The sequence below is a fragment of the Amia ocellicauda genome, chromosome 15 (assembly GCF_036373705.1).
Source record: "Amia ocellicauda isolate fAmiCal2 chromosome 15, fAmiCal2.hap1, whole genome shotgun sequence".
Lineage (NCBI taxonomy): Eukaryota > Metazoa > Chordata > Actinopteri > Amiiformes > Amiidae > Amia > Amia ocellicauda.
Window position 1 is genome coordinate 26,433,384 of NC_089864.1, and position 18,430 is coordinate 26,451,813.

The 18,430-nt window shown below is 38.3% G+C and overlaps 1 protein-coding gene across 2 annotated transcripts in view; it reads right to left on the bottom strand.

The window, feature by feature from the left end:
• Positions 1–5,875: 5,875 nt before the first annotated feature.
• Positions 5,876–18,430, bottom strand: part of wnt5b (wingless-type MMTV integration site family, member 5b) — an 87,677-nt gene continuing 75,122 nt past the window's right edge. For both annotated transcript variants that reach the window (XM_066724527.1, XM_066724526.1), the window contains exon 5: positions 5,876–8,497. In XM_066724527.1, coding sequence (XP_066580624.1) covers positions 8,039–8,497 — 459 coding nt within the window. In that variant the 3' untranslated portion in view covers positions 5,876–8,038. The remainder of the gene's footprint in view (positions 8,498–18,430) is intronic.

The window sequence follows — 18,430 nt, forward strand, 5'->3', positions numbered from 1 at the left end:
CTTACTGTGCTATGGTACTGTGCTATAGTTCAACCATGATACCCACAAGAACAGTCTGATAAGAACCAGTTTTCACCAGTCATGTTACTTACTCTGTAATGCAACAACAGTTTAGATGGCTTGATCTTGAATTCAGAAGAAGTATATCTGTCTTTTTTCTAGATAAGAAAGCAGTTAGCTGGAAATCAGTTAAATCATGATCTGGACATGACCAAGCAATCAACCTGTCCCACAGAGATTAACAGTGAACTTTATTTGGGCTACTGTATGAGACTGAAAAGCCCAAAACAGGTTCTGAAAGGATTAAAGTAAATACAGTGTTATTCTATGTTGGTGTGAATGTAGGCTTGTTTTTGTTCCTGGGGTTTTCTTTCTGATGCAATAAAACTTCAGTTACCAGTTCTTTTGCAGCTCCCTGCACTCAGTTAAACGCACTATATCATCATCATACAAATGTGCCTGCTTCTTAAATTATTCAACATGTTTCAGTCGATGTTTATTACAAGAAAGAATAAAACCTGAAATTAATTGAGATGCTGGTTGCTTTTTTTCCTTTTGCTGGCAAGGTGCAGGTATCTGTGAAAGCTGAAAGACTGAATCAGTTAGCCAGTTAGCCAGTATAAATACCACTGTTGTTGTTAGTCTTAGCTTTTTTAAAGCTTGCTACAATAAAAAATGTAAAATGAAAGATAAAACTGTATAAATTCCCATTCAGTCAAAACAAACCTGACAATTGTGCAAATTAAACAGAAAGTATTTCCGTCAATAGAAGAATGGGGGCTTTCTTTTCTGATTGGCAGGTGGATTTCAAATGTTGATCTTTTGTTCCTGCCATTTAAACATGATAACCAGGTAACAATGGAATAGGTTGAGGGAGTTCTAAGATCCCAGTTTAGTTGGGACAATTAAGCATTTTGTGTAGGTCAGTGTCCTGATATTTTTCTTAAAATGTTATAAAGTCCTAGTTTACAGAATGTAACTTACAAACATGCAATTAAAGGTTGTAATATGTGCCTCTATAGTGGCAGCTGTGCTATAAAGCTGTGTAAAAGCCAGTTCCCCACTATTTGTATTCTATGTCACTTGCTTTAAATTAGCTATTTCTTATCCCCTGCCTTTATGTGACTTCATTGTCACAGGGTCCAGTATTTGATTACTCTCAGCCAGGAACATTAATTTATCATCCCTCCTTAGACATCAGAGTGAAAAAGCAGAGTCATTTGTAAGGACTCTATTTCATATTTCTGATGCTTATCTCCCGACGGAGATGTCTGAGTATCGTTCTGCTGATCTACTGCTTCTCAAAGCACACATACAGAAACAAGAGCAACAACAAATTGCTGGTCTTATGTGGGTATATGTGAACTACTTTCTTCAAACGTGCCTGGTTTTGATGGTGTATATATGGAACATTTTCATACAGCATCATGTGAAGTCTTCTCATATTACAAAATTCAAAAGAAACCTTTTGACTTTCCTCTCTCAGATGGGCGTCCTGAAAGGTTTATGTGACTGTTTCATTGTGCTGGTATTGTTTGGGGATAAAACCAGGTGCACACTTAGCATAGTGACTAATGTTTTATCAGTGTGGTCCTATACAGGTGCCCCAGAACAGGACATAAGGTGCATAGAGGCTCTGTTTCTCTGTCTCTCAATCAATGTACCTCACTGCAGGAAACAGCCTGGGAGTGAGGGCGTGTGCATCTCTACTTTACAGAAAATTGTTTCTAATGTGTGAAAAGTCCCATACACCCTTTGGGAACTATTTTCTCTTTCGGATAACCAGGTTTGCCATAATTATCTTTAATTATCCCCGTAGCAATTATATTTAACAAACATAACACAGATATATTAGAAAGTGTAATATATTTATTTCTGCAGTTGACTATTTGACTTATTGTATAATTGATTATAAGAGGTTTTTTCTCATTGTTAATCTAGGAAATATTTCAGTGTTTATGCTAGGCCTTTTATTGTACCTTAATGAATTGAACTGTCTGTATCTGTTCACCCTTGTCCAATAATCCAGTCTAATTTCAGCAGCTGGGCAAGGACAGTGATTAGTTGGATTAACTGTGCCCTGTGGATCAGTACTTAATCATTATTATTATAGAGCTGGACGACAAGACGGTTAGTAGGATTTATTTTTTCGATTGTTGCCTGCCTTTTTAATTAATTTGAAGCACCAAGCCATCTTCCGCAGACATTATTTCCTATTACAGTGCTTGCTATTCAGTAAAATGTTCCCCATATTTACCAAGTCTGTGTGCAAATGTCTGGATGTGTTCACATCTGACAATGAAATATAAAGAACACAATCTGTTGCTGCCATCTGTAAAGAAATTGAACAGCAGTTACAAATAACAATTATAAAAACATTATCTTCAAGCCACACAAGTTTCAAGACTGAATGTCATTGAGCAAAACAGCAGATCAGATAAAAAGGACATCAACCCAGAAGAGCTTTTGGATAGTATAGTGAACCTAAGACCTGTAGCCTAATAACCACATTGCAATACATGTTTAGATTTAAAACAAATAAAATCATCCATATTCAGATTACATAAATGTCTGTGCCTGCATGTGTAGATAAGTTGTTGTAACTACAAATGTAAATGTATTCTAAATGTAAATGTTTATGTATTTATTTTAAGTGAACACTGTGATTTTGCCTAGGTTTTATAATGTAACATATCTGCAAAGCAATTAGGAAAGTATACACACAATAGAACTACATTGACAGGCTTAACGGAAAATAAATCAGAACAGCTGGACTACAGGTCAACACCTGTAAACAGTGTTCATCTCCTGTACTTCAGCAGTAAACAATATGTAGTCCTCAGTGTTGAATTTGAGTTGGTAATCTGTAATATCTTTCTATCTATTTATGTATCAATGTGTCTATCAGAACAGCTCAGTAAAGATTCAGTGAGTGCAGACTGCTGTGTCCAAGCTTTCTTGGGAAAATGCTGAACTGCAATCCTTATCCTTTTGCCTGGCTGCCTTTCTTGAGCATATATAGCCTTTCTTGCTATAGACTTGAGCAGTCTATAGCAGACAGAGACACTCCCTTCTCATAACATCTGATTTCTCTTGCATGACACTTTCAGCGGATGAGAAAAACATGGCAATATTGATAACGAACATTCCTGTTGTTTCTGAGAGTTGTCCACAAGGTTACAGAAGTAGTGCGGTGGAGATGTCTGACATACAGTATCTACTCATTAGCTATATTATTGATTATTCAGTAGCAAATATAATCTGTTAGCTTTGCATATTAATCAGAATTTAATGCATATTCATTGATTCTTCCTAATTATTCCCATATATAGACTTTTCTTTGTTCACTTTCAAAGGCTCAACATATACAGTGCCTTGCGAAAGTATTCACCCCCCTTGGCATTTTTCCTATTTTGTTGCCTTACAACCTGGAATTAAAATGGATTTTTTGGGGGTTTGTATCATTTGATTTACACAACATGCCTACCACTTTGAAGATGCAAAATATTTATTGTGAAACAAACAAGAAATAAGACACACAAAAAAAACTTGAGCGTGCATAACTTTTGACCCCCCCCAAAGTCCTTGTAGAGCCATCTTTTGCAGAAATTACAGCTGCAAGTCTGTTGGAGTACGTCTTTATAAGCTTGGTACATTTTTGCCCATTCTTCAAGGCAAACTGCTCCAACTCCTTCAAGTTGGATGGGTTCTGCTGGTGTACAGAATCTTTAAGTCATACCACAGATTCTCAATTGGATTGAGGTCTGGGCTTTGACTAGGCCATTCCAAGACATTTAAATGTTTCCCCTTAAACCACTCAAGTGTTGCTTTAGCAGTATGTTTAGGGTCATTGTCCTGCTGGAAGGTGAACCTCCGTCCCAGACTCAAATCTGAAATAGGTTCCCCTCAAGAATCTCCTTGTATTTAGCGCCATCCATCATTCCTTCAATTCTGACCAGTTTCCCAGTCCCTGCCGATGAAAAACATCCCCACAGCATGATGCTGCTTGGTGGTGCTGCAGACTCTGGGGCTTTCAGAACAGGTGTATATATACTGAGATCATCTTACAGATCATGTGACACTTAGATTGCACACAGGTGGACTTTAATTAACTAATTATGTGACTTCTGAAGGTAATTGGTTGCACCAGATCTTATTTAGGGGCTTCATAGCAAAGGGGGTAAATACATATACATATACATTTTCAGTTTTCTATTTTTTAGAATTTTTTAAAACAAGTTATTTTTTCATTTCACTTCAGCAATTTGGACTATTTTGTTTATGTCCATTACATGAAATCCAAATAAAAATACATTTCAATTACAGGTTGTAATGCAACAAAATAGGAAAAATGCCAAGGGGGGTGAATACTTTCGCAAGGCACTGTAAATAACTGCACCTTTACATTATACAATAAACATCTCATTGGTTCCCCATGGTCCTGTGCATTCCTTACACATCAGATTTCTTACAGCGTAAAACATTGTACACCCCAATTCTGAAACGCAACTAACACCCCTGCCTAAATTTCTATTTATAAATCTTTCAAATCATGGTACATTTCTAATTAGCTATAGATGGCTTTACATCTCCACATTTTCAAGAGCTGAAAACAATTAAAGACAATAAAGGACTTCAATGATGTAATTCGTTATTTATTTGGAACAAAAGCCAGGAGAAACTGTTTTCCTGGGAACAGGACTTACTGCTATAAAGCAGTATATACTGAATGCCATATATACCATTGATTTCTAGAGGTATTCTTTTTCTCTGTCAGTGATTTCTTCAATAGTTAGAGAGAAAAAAGGAATGATTAGGGATTTGAATGAAAATGAGTCCTGGGATTATGTTTCTTAAAAAGGTAATCACAGGATTTTACTTTCTATATAACTCTTGTATTGCTTTTGTTGTGTCCTTATTGCAATATATGCTGTTTCAGATTTGCAAAAAAAACATAAAATGGCCATCAGCACTTAAAGCTGAATCCGATCATTGTTATCTTTATAACTAAGAATGTGATCTCCTGTACCTTTGCTGCACTTTTGTCTTGTTTGTGTGACAATGCGTGAGAACACTGCGTGAGGGAAAATATGTGAGAGATAGTCTAATCAGACTGTTTATAAGGTGCCATGTTTGATGTCGTTTCACTCAGGGCTGGTATTAAAGAATCGGATAGCTTTACTCTTAGACTGCACAGTGTTATCTGTAGGGTAGTCCAAGACTAGTGGTAACCAGGGTTTGTGAAACCAGCTGCCAATCTTGAACTTTCTTATTATCCACATTTAATTACTATTTTAACAATTGAGGGGGAGACAAATGGAGCCAGAAATTGAACTCTCTTCATTGAAAGATCCAGATCTGATGGTAAGACAAGGCATCACTGCTAGCAAATACTAGTGCAACATTTTCACAATATACAGTAATCCTCATTAGCATGAACACAATCCGTAAAAGGTAATACTAAGATGTAAAACGTGTTTGTTTCCACTAGAGAAAATTAAGTAATTTAGATTACAATACCTATCTTTTGTTCTGTATATGTGTATATACTATAATGGTGGCACGATCCAATGTCAAAAATACATTTTGAAAGACAGAGGGACAAACTTTTTAATGTAAGCACCTTAATTCTCATTCTTGTTAGACATATGTATTTCGAATGTAACTAAATTGGACGGAAACCTTGACCAAAGCAATCTCTTTGTAAATCTCCTTCCTATTATTTATAGGTGATATATAAATATTGATTATTGTTACTTTAAACCAAGGGAAAGCTATTCTTGTGTGCCAAGGGCCTACCCCCTTAAATGCAATTTGTATAGAAAAATAAATACATATATTACCTCATAATAAAACAAGAGAGTGTTAAAATAAATCAAAATAAAGATATATTTTTAATAATAATAATTCATATTTTAATGTTAAGGGTTTTAGGAAAAAAAGAAGTACATGATAAGCATATAATCATGAGACAGCAGTTGTTGAGATACAAAAAAACAAATGTCATAGACAGCCTATAGTCCGCAATAAATGCATTTGGTTATAAGGGGGATATTTACAGATTTCAAACAACAGTGAGCAAATAAGAAAAGAGAAAAGGACTGAATTTTAACTCTGGCCTGTCAAAGTGGGAAGTGATAGAGGGGGACAAGGAATCTCAAGAACAAGAACATTCGAGATTTGTCTGTAAATAAATAGATCCATCAAATGCTCAGTCCAGAGCACCAAAATGCTGCCACCTATTCTTCAAAGTGTCCACCTCCAAGAGAGAAACGCCACAAAATGACACTCACACAGAAGGGCTGGGGAGAGCTGGCTAGAGCTGTCAAAGGCTCTCCTTTAACAAATACAAATGCAATGTATATTTTTATACATATAAAATGTATAATATTCAAAAAAGCTATTGATAACAGTCCGCATCTTCCCCGATAGGTGATAATTCTTCCCCTGTTGAATTCGCTCTCTTCCTTCACACTTTGTGCTTCTTTTCACATTGTCTGCAGAACATGTACAATACAATAGCAAATACACAATGGCTGTTGTCCTTTAGTTGAGCCTTTGGGAGGCTGCCGTTGGGATTAGGCACATTGGCGTACCTGACTATTTCACTTCTTGACCATACAGAGTTCATACCTGGCGGTTAAATTGACCAGCTCGCACCCACTGAAGAGCAATGAACTGGTCTGTAGACAATTACAGGCTTGCATTGGGCTTTGTCTACTCTGGTGCCAAATTGATATTAATCTACTAAAGGTAACCTGAGTTTTTAAGATGTGTAAAGATGGGACAGAGCTGTGAAACTATAAGTAACCCACGTGATTTTGGGTCATTATGGTGATAAAATACCAAAAGAAAGCTGGCATTTGCATTCCATCTGAAGACATAACATATTGAGGTGCATCATCCTCATTGAAACAAAGTCAAACAAACTCAAGGTGTTCAGTTTGCAGCTCCCTCACATAGCACCTACATATGGGGCCTAGATATGTAGGGGAACATTTGGTTTGGTTCAATTTTATAGTCCGTTTTCCCCTCTTTTCAACATTTCCAGTTCTCTAAGGGATCCAGGGATTTCACTCCAATAGATATTGTTTTTTATTATTACTCATTCCTCTTCTGGCTTGTGGTGCATCACACAAATCTGTGTGGTCCTGTAGAGGGGCACAAAAGTGCTTCTGCAAGAACATGACCCATCTCACTCTCTGAATCTCTACCCTTTTTATTATGGAAACAGGGGAGTGTACACCCAGCCCATTGGAGGTGTCCTGCTTTGGCATGTCACTGGAATTTACAACTGTTTGGATAATACAAGTGGGGAAAGGTGGTAAAAACAACACGCTGGTGAGATATGCACTGCACGTTAAAAGGTTTTGTTTTTTTAATCCAAATTCACTGTTGAGCAGAAGCAAAGATCAAGACAGTAAGGACAAAATAGAAGATACCTGAAGATAACTGCTAACAAAATGGGTGAGATATCATCCTTGTCAGTCAAAGCCCTCTGACTTGCTTCCAGGCTGTTGGCAATTGTTCTCGAAACAAGTGTTGGATTTCCACTCAAGCTTCAATTACTGTTGTCTTTTTTTTTTTTGAAGGATTTTGGATTTTCAAAAGATTTCACCTAGGCAGATGAGTATCTTTTTTCTTTTTCCTGTAAGATGACTCCAGAAGTCCCTAGCAGAAAATGACCTCTTCGTTGAGCACAATCAGACTCAAGAATCCAGCAGAGGTGGTGTCTGCTTATTCCAGCAGGAGGGGGGAAATGTGTTTCGGCTCCGAGAATCTGTTCGTGCGGTAGCCTGAGCAGCAGGTGCCAAACCAAAATACAAAAAAATAAAACGAACAAATTGTTCCTTGTGCCTTTTATTTCCCGTTAGAATGTTCTTTTTGACAATAAAGTCTTATTAAATTATCTTCTATCTATTTAATTATTTAGTTATTTATTTACTTCTTATTTACTTAAATCTCTTGTTGTCATCAACCGTCATGGTTCTCTTGCTTTTTTCATTTTCATTTTTGAAGTTCTTGTGTCGGCTAGTTCCTATTTGCACACAAACTGGTCCACGATCTCTGTGCATCTCTTGCACTTGACGTAGCAGCACCAGTGGAACTTGCAGTGGCAGCGCTCGTACTGGTAAGTCTTGAACTGGTCGTAGCCGCGGCCGCAGCACATCAGCTCACAGCCGTCCATGCCCTCCGAGGTCTTGTTGCAGAGGCGGCCCTGGGTCCCCAGAGAGCCTGTGGTCTCGTTGCGCAGGCAGTAATCTGGGCTCTGGTCAATGTACACCAGATCCTCAGAGGTGGGCTGGTTGAAGCGGTTGTTGACCAGCTCCAGCTTGCCTTTACGGCTGATCTTCATGGCGGCAGCACTGTCGTACTTCTCCTTCAAGAATTCACCCACCCTCCGAAAGTCAGCCAACTGTAGCCAGCAAGTCTTCAAGCTGCAGGAGCCGGACACGCCATGGCACTTACATGCTACATTGGCTAGATTGTACACCGCCTGGGGAATACAGAGAGAGGGAGAGAGCATTAAGCACATTTCTTATGAAGCTGGTGGGGATGAATGGGATCTCTTATGATAACTGAAGCTATTCCAGGGTGGTGGAATTACATTTTTGCATAGCTTTATTTCTGCTTAGTCATTCAGGGATGGCCAAGCCTGGTCCTATTGATCCACAGTCTAGTCAACCGTTCAGGCTGTAAACCTGGTCTGGAGAGCACCAATCCAGTTAATTTTATATGTCACCCTAAAGTACCAATCACTAAAAACTGGGAACACATGAACTCGGGAAAATCACTAATTCCTGATGTCCACCAGGAAAACACTTACTAGTTACATAAATCTTTTCCTTTGCGGATGAAGCACTATTTACTGTCACTATTGTTTTGTATTGACTGGGTTTTAATTAAGCATACTTTAAATTAGAAACAAACTTCATGGGGTTAAATGTGGGAGGTGCTCTTTTAAAGTCCTAGTGATGGATAAAACAAGTATTGAAAATAATAATATATATATATAAATATACATATCACTACTACATTAATCATAGCTGGAGAATTGGGCACTGGAGTAAAGATTTGAAAGTAAGTATATGTCTGGAACTAGAAGCAAAATGGCTGAAATACATTTTCAAAAGATGTATTGAAGTCACTTAATAAACTTAAGGGTTTATATAACAAATAATGTTAACCTTCAAAAAAGTTGTAATATATGTAAATATTTAAAAATCACTTTACAACCAGCTGTTATTTTGCCCCTTGTGAAAACTATGCTATATGTTTTTGTTAAGGGAATACAACAAACAAATCAGAATTTATTTCAGTGCCTCCATCTGGTTGGAGTTTTTTGTGATAAATCAGCTCCCATTTGTTTGATTTAACTAAGAGATCTAAAGCATGTAAAGCAAATACTCAAAGCCTGCTCAAACCTGATTTAGGACAACTTACACAGAGAAAAGCCAAAATGTGTGAATATCATAATTTATGTGGTTTTACATAAACAACTACAGAGTAGAACTGAAATCCTGCAAAAAAGGAAACCTTAACTGTGTGGACACTGCAGGAATTGGAGCTGAGAACCATGATTTAAGTGATATCCAAACCAGAGCAATTTCTTAGTGACGCAAAGCTGCCACCTTCTGTCTGATAGGGTGAAATGCAGCCTGTGGGTCTGGCTTCATGCCTCTCTTTGTACTGTCCCTCAGGAGGCTGCTTTTTTAAATAGAATATAAAGAAAGCCAAGGGAACAAATTGTCACAATACAAATGGTGAAACCAGTACCACAGCTTTCCCCCAGAAAGTCTCCAGCTTATGTCCTGCTAATTCACCAGCTCAAACATTGCAACTCTGGAGACACTTGAGACATCATATTCCGTTAGAAAACAGACTGGGAAAAAAGCACTGAAAGAAAGTTTCAAAAACAAAACTAAAATCATTCTGTTACAACCTTCAGGACATGCTGGGAAAGTGAAGATTTGTCAAAAGTGAAATTTGACTGGAAGAGATACTCAAATACTCAATACTCAAAACTAAATTTCACACATCAACAGTTAATACACTTTTGCCTCACAATTGTATACCTGTTTTAATGCCATGGTTACAGTTTATTCATCAGTGGTGTGTGGTTTGGTGATATCTACTATTTTAGTTAGGCCATTACCAGGGTTAATACATAAAACATTGCACAGGACAAACCTTCAATTAATCTATCCACAAGACAAGTGTCATTTTGATTGGCACAAAACACTTTTATATTGAAATCATCAGTTTCATTACACACAAAAAACAAACTCCTTGATTCAGTACAGAAACAAAAATACACTTTGAATGTGTTTTTGAACAACAAAACCGCTTCTGGGTCTGAAAGAGCCATTATGTCAAAATATAAATGATAAGTTATTATAAGTTATTATTTTACTCCATGCAAGGTCAAGTGCTGCTATGAATCATGGGGCATTTTAGGGGCATTCTTTGAATTTCTTTTTTCTTTATTTCCTTTTTCGTTACTTATTCAGATCGATTAATTGAAAGTATTTATTAAACACTTTAAACAAACAAGATCTGCTATCAGTGAATGAATGTAGCCACCATCCAAGGGGCTTCTAAAACAAACAGCGCTGGCCTCTGGGTTTCAGGAAGAAATCCATCATGAGGTAAAACAACAAATATGAGCATGAATCACATGCCTCGCACAGCCGATAGAGGAGACAGATGCTAATACTCACATCACAGATTTAGACACTAATGGGACAAGTACAAGTACAATCACTTGTCCAGCCTCCTCCAAAATCACATCATATTAATTTCTATATTTTAAAACCTATGTCTTTACATTTTCAGAACAAATGTCAATATTTATTTTGCTGCCATTTTTTTTCTGTGGAAATATATCTCTATAACATACTTTTGGCATATAACATATGTTGCTTTAGATTGCTTTTCCATATGGGAGTGACTGGCATTTCGATGACAGCTCATCAGAATTCGCCCACCAGGCTGTGTCGTAAAAATACGGAGGCCCAAATCCTACAAAAGCTTTGCACCAAAAGCCATACAGGAACCATCGAAAATTAACCAAATGTAGGCTGGAGGGAATCTCAATGTATTATGCCTTGAATTGCACTGTATTATTGCACTTTGTATTGCTCTTATATTTTGTAAGTCTCCCTGGACAAGGGCGTCTGCTATTAAATACATTAATAAATACACACATACATACATACATACATACATAATAATAATAATAATAATAATAATAATAATAATAATAATAATAATAATAATAATCTGATGCTACAGCACTGTCATGTTCAAATATTTGAAAAACAACAAAACCAAAGTGGTCATCTGGGTTCCTTCAAGTATCTTATCACTTTCTTTATTGTTGAAGCTTAACAAAAGCTATGTTTCTGGCAAATCTGCTTGAATGCCCCCACCCCAATGCAATGTAAACAAGGGCTGTTTTTTGTTGATTGGATCCCCTACTGCAGACAGACAGACATTATCTTCTCCCTGCTCCCTATGAAAACCCATCTCTGCCTCGGAGGAGCCTTTGTTTCTTTGAGGAGTCGGTGTAAGTGTCCTGGGGGCATTGGTGGGCCGAACACAAGGAAAACCACATCAAAGGCCTCTTTTTCAAAGGGCAATCGACTGAAGAGGCCAGTCGCACCTTGGAGTGGACAAGTATCCTCTACACAACTTAAGCTGGAGTGCTGTGGATAGCTTCAAATCTCACCTCGTGTGCTGCAATCATAACTGACATGTACATTGTCTATGCCTTTAAAAGTGGGCATTTAAAATAGTCACCTCACTATGCTGATATCAACTGAAACTGTGTCATGTTCATTAATTGATGTATGTGTGTGTGTGTGTGTGTGTGTGGCCGGGGTGGGGTTAGAGTGAATTTTAAGCATTAAACAATTCATCAGTAGTTACACAGCTGATTTCAAATACCATAATTAGCATTAATCTTTCACTAGCCTTATGTTATTTCAGGTAACAGAATCCTGAGTCTGGGAAACCAACCAATAGTTTAAGAAATATTTTCTCTATATGATTGTGAAATTCATAAAGATTCATGAAAAACATCATCCAAAATGTTAATGCATTTTATTTTAATAATTATTTATAGTGCAGAAACTTATGTTCAATCTTTGAAACTCATCATCACCATTATTATTATTAAATATAGTACAACTAAAAACTGAAGAGCCTTTTTTGTATTCCGTGCATTACTACACACATGTAGTAGTTTTGCTAATCAACCAGTACTTCTGATAACAGAAACCAGCCACACTCAATAAAAAGACCACTCCGGACACAGAACTGAATAAATCTTCTGGGGTTATGTTTCAATATTTCCATGCCAGTTTTTGCTAATCTCTAGATTTGATGAAATTAAGAAATAGACACATTATTAAGTATGTGATTGTGGTACTATGTTTCAGCACTGAGTCTGATTGGCTAGTACTATTCAGGTTGCTGTGGCACTATCCAATTTCAGTGTCACGTTCGTAACAGGGTTTTGTGTGCTCTAGGTGTCAAGAATGCGTGTTTTGCAAACTGCTAGAGAATGCTGACATTTGAATCACTGAGTGAGATTACAGAAATTGCCTATGTCAAGTTGCAGGTTTGCTGTAAGCACGCAAAACAGGTAAAACTCCTTCAACGTAAACTTTTCTTTCCACTTGCAAGGAGTGCACCTACTGAAGTCCCCCAATCTTTCCACTGAAGGCACTGCAACTTCCACAATACAAATGAAATGGGAGTCTGGCAACTAGATACCTGAGCTAGTAATTACATTTTTGGTTACCATTTTTGTTGATTATTTATCTGTTAATTACTTACAACTAGAATATTAACATTAGTCATATAGGAGATGAAAGTGAGACAGATTACGGATATAAATGGGGCTCTGAAACATAGTAGTTGGATGGAATTCTGGGTAAAATGAGCAAATGGAAAACAAACAAACAAGATGGCGAACAACTTCCATTTCTTTTCTTTTTTTTAAAGGATACAAGGGCAGTCCGATGATGATAATGGACAAGAGGTTACCATTTCCACTGATGTGCCACCATGTGCCCGTCATGATTACTATCTCTGTTGCCAATGTTGCGTATCACATTAGATGGTTTGCAATGCCCTCTCTCAAGCCTGATTCTCAATTCAACACAAAGGCTTGGACAGGGAGCCATGTCTAATGAAAGAACAACATCCTGCTGTGCCTTCGCAGCCAATGAAGCCAGGAGAGTTAGGGAGGAGCTTCACCACAGCAACTTAAATCCCAATCTCAATTGGAGCATTCCTCAAAAATCACAGCAGCAATAATAATAAGCCAGACTACCTCACAGTTTCTCAGTTTTAATGGTAGTTAGAAATGCTGGTTTGATGCCATTTAGATCAAACTACAAGGTCCACCACCTTGCTGTCTCTCAGCTCCAAAGTAATGAACAAGGACAGGGTACAGACTGCTGGCTGGTCTCTCAGCTATGACCACTGAGTCTCACTTGAAAGCACATAATAAACCCCTATGCCTGCTTCACGCTGAGCTCTAACCACTCCAAAACAATACCTCCCATATCCTATTTGCCTGCAGTTTTATTCACTCCCCTGAGCTGTAACCCTGACACTCAGCACTAATCCTTTCTCAGCTCACAGTGGGACCCCACTGGGAGTATCAACAGAGCACCTACACCAGGCCTTGACCCCCCGACCCCTGAGAACTCCTGCCAAAGCCCTGTTGCCTCCACTCAAACACAGGGAGCCTCTTAATGTTGGGTGAGGACAGGCTGGCCGCTGATACTGATCTTGAGATACACCACTGGCTTAAGTCCCAGATACTGGTTTCAATAGCATTGCAAATGATAACAAAATTACAATAATAATAACAACAATATTAATAATGGTTGGACTATTGAATATTTGATCATTGCAAAAACACCAGAAATGGGTTTCATGACATATGTATGAAAAACCACACAGAAAACATGACAATTACATTGTACCTAGTGATTGTTTTCCCTAGATTTATTGTAAACTTCAAATACTGAGGTTATCTCACACCCAAGGAGAATTTCTATGATGGAAGTCATTTTAGATGCTCTACAATCCTTTGTGTCTGACTTTAAATGAATTATCTGATTATCAATGATCATATTTCCGAAATGGTAAACACTGATAAAGCCACTGATGGTGTAAACAGGGATTTAGAGTGTTGCGCATTGTCTCCACTCAAACTTCAAATGTTTTGATCCATGATCAAACACGAAAGTGCCTTTTTCCTCTTTTAAAACCAAGATTACAACAATAAAGTTCCATTCCAAACTGCAGGGACACCTCACCCCGTTCACCCCTTCACAAGGAAATCGAGTCACTTGGCAATTTCAAAGCACCAACACCAAGTTCCTTTCGGACCAGGCGATTCCCAGGGGTATTAAAGTTGATAGTGAGTCGACGGAAAAGGTTATTTCATTTGAAGGGCTCTGGGGTTGGGGGGGTTTGGGAATGGCTTTAGAGCACAGCTGTTTAGTCTACCTGCTGAGCAAATGACACTGAAGATGACAGATAGACACACAAGGACAGGGAGGCCCACCCATCCCAGTTGATGACAAACTCCCGGTGGACAATGTGGTGTCTCTGACAGATAGCGAAGAGCAGGCTAGGTAAACAAAACACGAGCACACAGGCCTGTGAGGTGAGGAGATAAGTGTTGCGGGGTGAAGGGGGTGGGAGTGCCGGGAGGGCAGGCAGGGGAAGAAGGGAATGTATTTAGAGTTTGAAAGGGCTTTGTGGAGGCCCTAAAAAACAACACAAGCGGAGGGGCCTGGTGCTGCAAACAGACTAATTAAATCACTTTTCTTTAGCGAGGCGTGGGCTCCAATCCCATGTGAAAAAAAAGGATTGGTGGCTTCCACATATTATGAAAAAATGTATTTATCAGGACATTCAATTAACTGGGCAGGTTTCAGAACCGCGGACCAGGACTCAATGTAATTGGAGTTTCCAAGCAGTGAAAATATATATTTTGATGGCTCCTACTGCCTTGTTCAACTTGTGCCTCTTCTGCTTGCTTACAGAAAACTCACAAGCAAAGCCATAAATCATTCATATACATCACTTATACTCCTACGCGTGTCTATGTATTTTTCACTCCAGCAACAGTAGATGCTATTCTTTTGAAGGCAGGTGCATTTGTCCGATTTATTACGGATCAGGTGCTTTTGTGATCCTTGTATATCCCTGTGTGAAAAAGATTGATACTTGATGCTCCAATATGATACAGATCTTTTGACAGAATATGGAACGCCTAGGTGAGAACAGATTCCTTACAGGTGCAGTTCCTCAAATCAAATTAGTTTTTACCCCCAAATGGTATTTATTGTGTTTTCTGAGCTGTCTGCTGCAATGGGGTAAAACTAACAACAGTGACGTGAAAACCCTGAAAGTGTGGGGGATAATTTAAGTTTTTTTTGTGTTTTTTTTTTCCACTTTCCACTCCCAACATTCCTGCCAGAGTTGATGATTTGGTTCCCTTTCATGGGGGTCATTTCTTTGTTTGTCAGACGGCTAGTTTGTTCTGTGCCATTGAGGAGTTTCAGCTACAGGAATCTCCCCAGGCTCCTCTAAGTTGAGCTTTGTGACAACGAGGGTGGCTATTGTGACCCACAGAACTGGAACTTGTAACATGTCTCCTGTTGCCCTGGCTCATGCCTCTGAGCTCAATGCTTCAGGGAGTCAGAATCAGTCTCTGAGATGCTGCTGACACCTCCACAAAGCCCTAGGCCTTCGACCAGCACAAATCCCTGACAAACAAGCCAAGCAGAAAGCCTGAGCCTGGCGGAGATCAGAGGAGACAAAAGCAAACAAACACATCAAAAGGAGCTGGGAAGAAGTCGCGACTGGAACACACCCATCCACAAAGAGAAATCTCAACTCGAGTAAAAACAAAAACAAATCTAATAAAAAAAAAAGTTGATGGGTGATTTTGAAGAAAAGGAAGGAACGAAGATGTAGTTCAAACTTCTTGCAGAATGAACACAACACAACAACCAAAATATCCATAAAAGTGGAGATGTGCGCAGGTAAATACCTTAAATGAAATAACAAATTCAAAGTAATGCTTCAAGTAGGATTGAAATGCAATATTTTGCTCAGATTTTCTCCTATTCTGCTAAGAAGGACATTTGAATCATCTTCTCCTTGCTAGCAGGGACTTTCTCCAGCCCTTTCCTACAAGCTCCCCATTGTGAGGTCAGTCAAGAGGCAACAGAGAATCCCAGTAGGGGGAGAACAGATTCAGAACTGTTACTTTACAATCTTACACCTTCTTATTATCATTTCTTGCAGTTTAAAATGTTTTGTCCCTCCCATTCTCATACTGTGTATTTACTTTGCTTTCTCAAAGTCTGATGTTCCATATCTCTCTATGCATTACTATGGTTTCCTGGTGTCCTAAGTGCACTAGGATGTGTTAACACTCCAGACTGCATCGACAATGCCCATAATGTTGGGGAAAAGACCTGGATGACCAGTGAGAGGATAGAAGACAATCGAATCAATGTCCTCTCTGGGATGGTTAGCAGAATTAGCGAGCTGCTCTCCAATTTCTGGTCCTGGAGAGCTCCAATTCCTCAAGATCACATTAATCTTGACATATGAAGTCAATTTGTTTGGTTAATGAACGTAGAGCTTGACTGGAATTAGAAGACGATATAAGAATGGAGAAAACTCAAATACTCTGGGCTAAAAAATGAAGAAAATGAAAACAGACCGGTTTAAATGTCAAAAGCCATTAATAAATGGATTTCTTCCAGGAAATAAAAAGCGTGTAGCCCTGTCAACATTCCTTCTAGACTGAGTTATGTGCTCCAGTGAGGACACATTTCATTCCAATATGTACGAATCTACCTTGTGCCTTTATAGCAAGATCTCCCTGAATACTGGCCTGCAGAGAGGGGCTCCAGCCTTCTAGAGAGGAATGCGTTTTGACCCCCTGACCCTTCAGACTCCAAGGGCGTTTGTCTCTCTGTTGAGCCATTTGGTTGCTTCCAATAAATTATCAAACCCTACCCCGCCAATTAAAGTGTACATACAAACATTCCCACGTGCTGTTATTTTCTACTTTGAAAAGAACAGAGACTTTGTGTGATGAGTGGCTGTAAAAGTTTTACGATTTTATCTTATTTTTTTAATTCAAAAATGAAATGTCTGATGAATTTATAACAACATCTATATGCATGTTCAGAATACCATGGACACATTTCCTAAACAAATAATAATAAATAAGTGAATAAAATAACAAACTGATTTCTCTGCATAGGAAAGCACAAATAAAACTTTCAGAACAGTGTTATCTTAACACAAGAACAAGATTAACTAACTTTTTTTAAAGTTTACAGTAGTGACCAGGCCATATACACTGTCTATTATGGGGAAAAAAAACTAATTTAAATGGTGAAAACAGTGCTAATAAAGTAAATTGAGAGAATGAGTCAACTTCTGCCTTAATTGCACAGTAACCATTTTTTCTGAATGTGTAACCAGTTGTCAGTTATTAATGCACTTCATTAATATGTGCCATCTAATGCCATCAAAGACATTAATTGACAATTTAGACACTAGTCAACAATAAGGAATGCACTTTTTTGTGTTGTAGATGACCAATTACTGACACTTGAACACTGTATAATAATGTGATTGGTGTTATAATAAAGATTTTTGCCTATCTGTTTGCTTTTTATATTGCTCTGCAAGATTGGTAAGCAACCTATTTAAACATTTAGGCCATCGTTTTATTATCTATCTATCTATTTATCTATCTATCGACCTATTAATTTAAAGAATAGATTCTTCTTCTTCACAGTTATGAATGGTAGTATCCATCCCACTCAATATGAAGCCGGGGGCCTGTTTGCTCATTCTTATGTAGGAACTTTCCTGCTGTCAGGCCTGTTCACCCGAAAAGTGTTATCCTTCACACATTTTTCATGGATCTGTTAATGGCTAGAATAACTCTGCACTCTCTCAGTTTTCCCCTCTTTCACCTCCGTTCTGTCCAGATGGCCTCAACAGCTGCTTTAACACTGAATACTTTCTGCTTCATATGAGGCCGACAGAGAAATACTGGGCGTTCATACCCCACTAACCCCCCAGTTCTCCCTTTCATAGATCAGACCAAGTAAATGTCACAGGCCACACAGATCTAAACAGACAAACGCCTGCAACGATTTCACTGCAAATTCTGGTAAAATAACCTCCAAGAAACGCTGTAAAACTCTTTTGTGATTTAAAAACCTTCAAAACAGTGTAGTAAAACAAAACAAAAACTGGTTGGAGAAGTGTATCCAAACAAGCTGCCAACGTTTAAGCAGCATTAGGCTTCAGAGCGAAGTCCAAAATAGGCTTTCAGTAGGCTTGTGTTTATCTGAAGTCA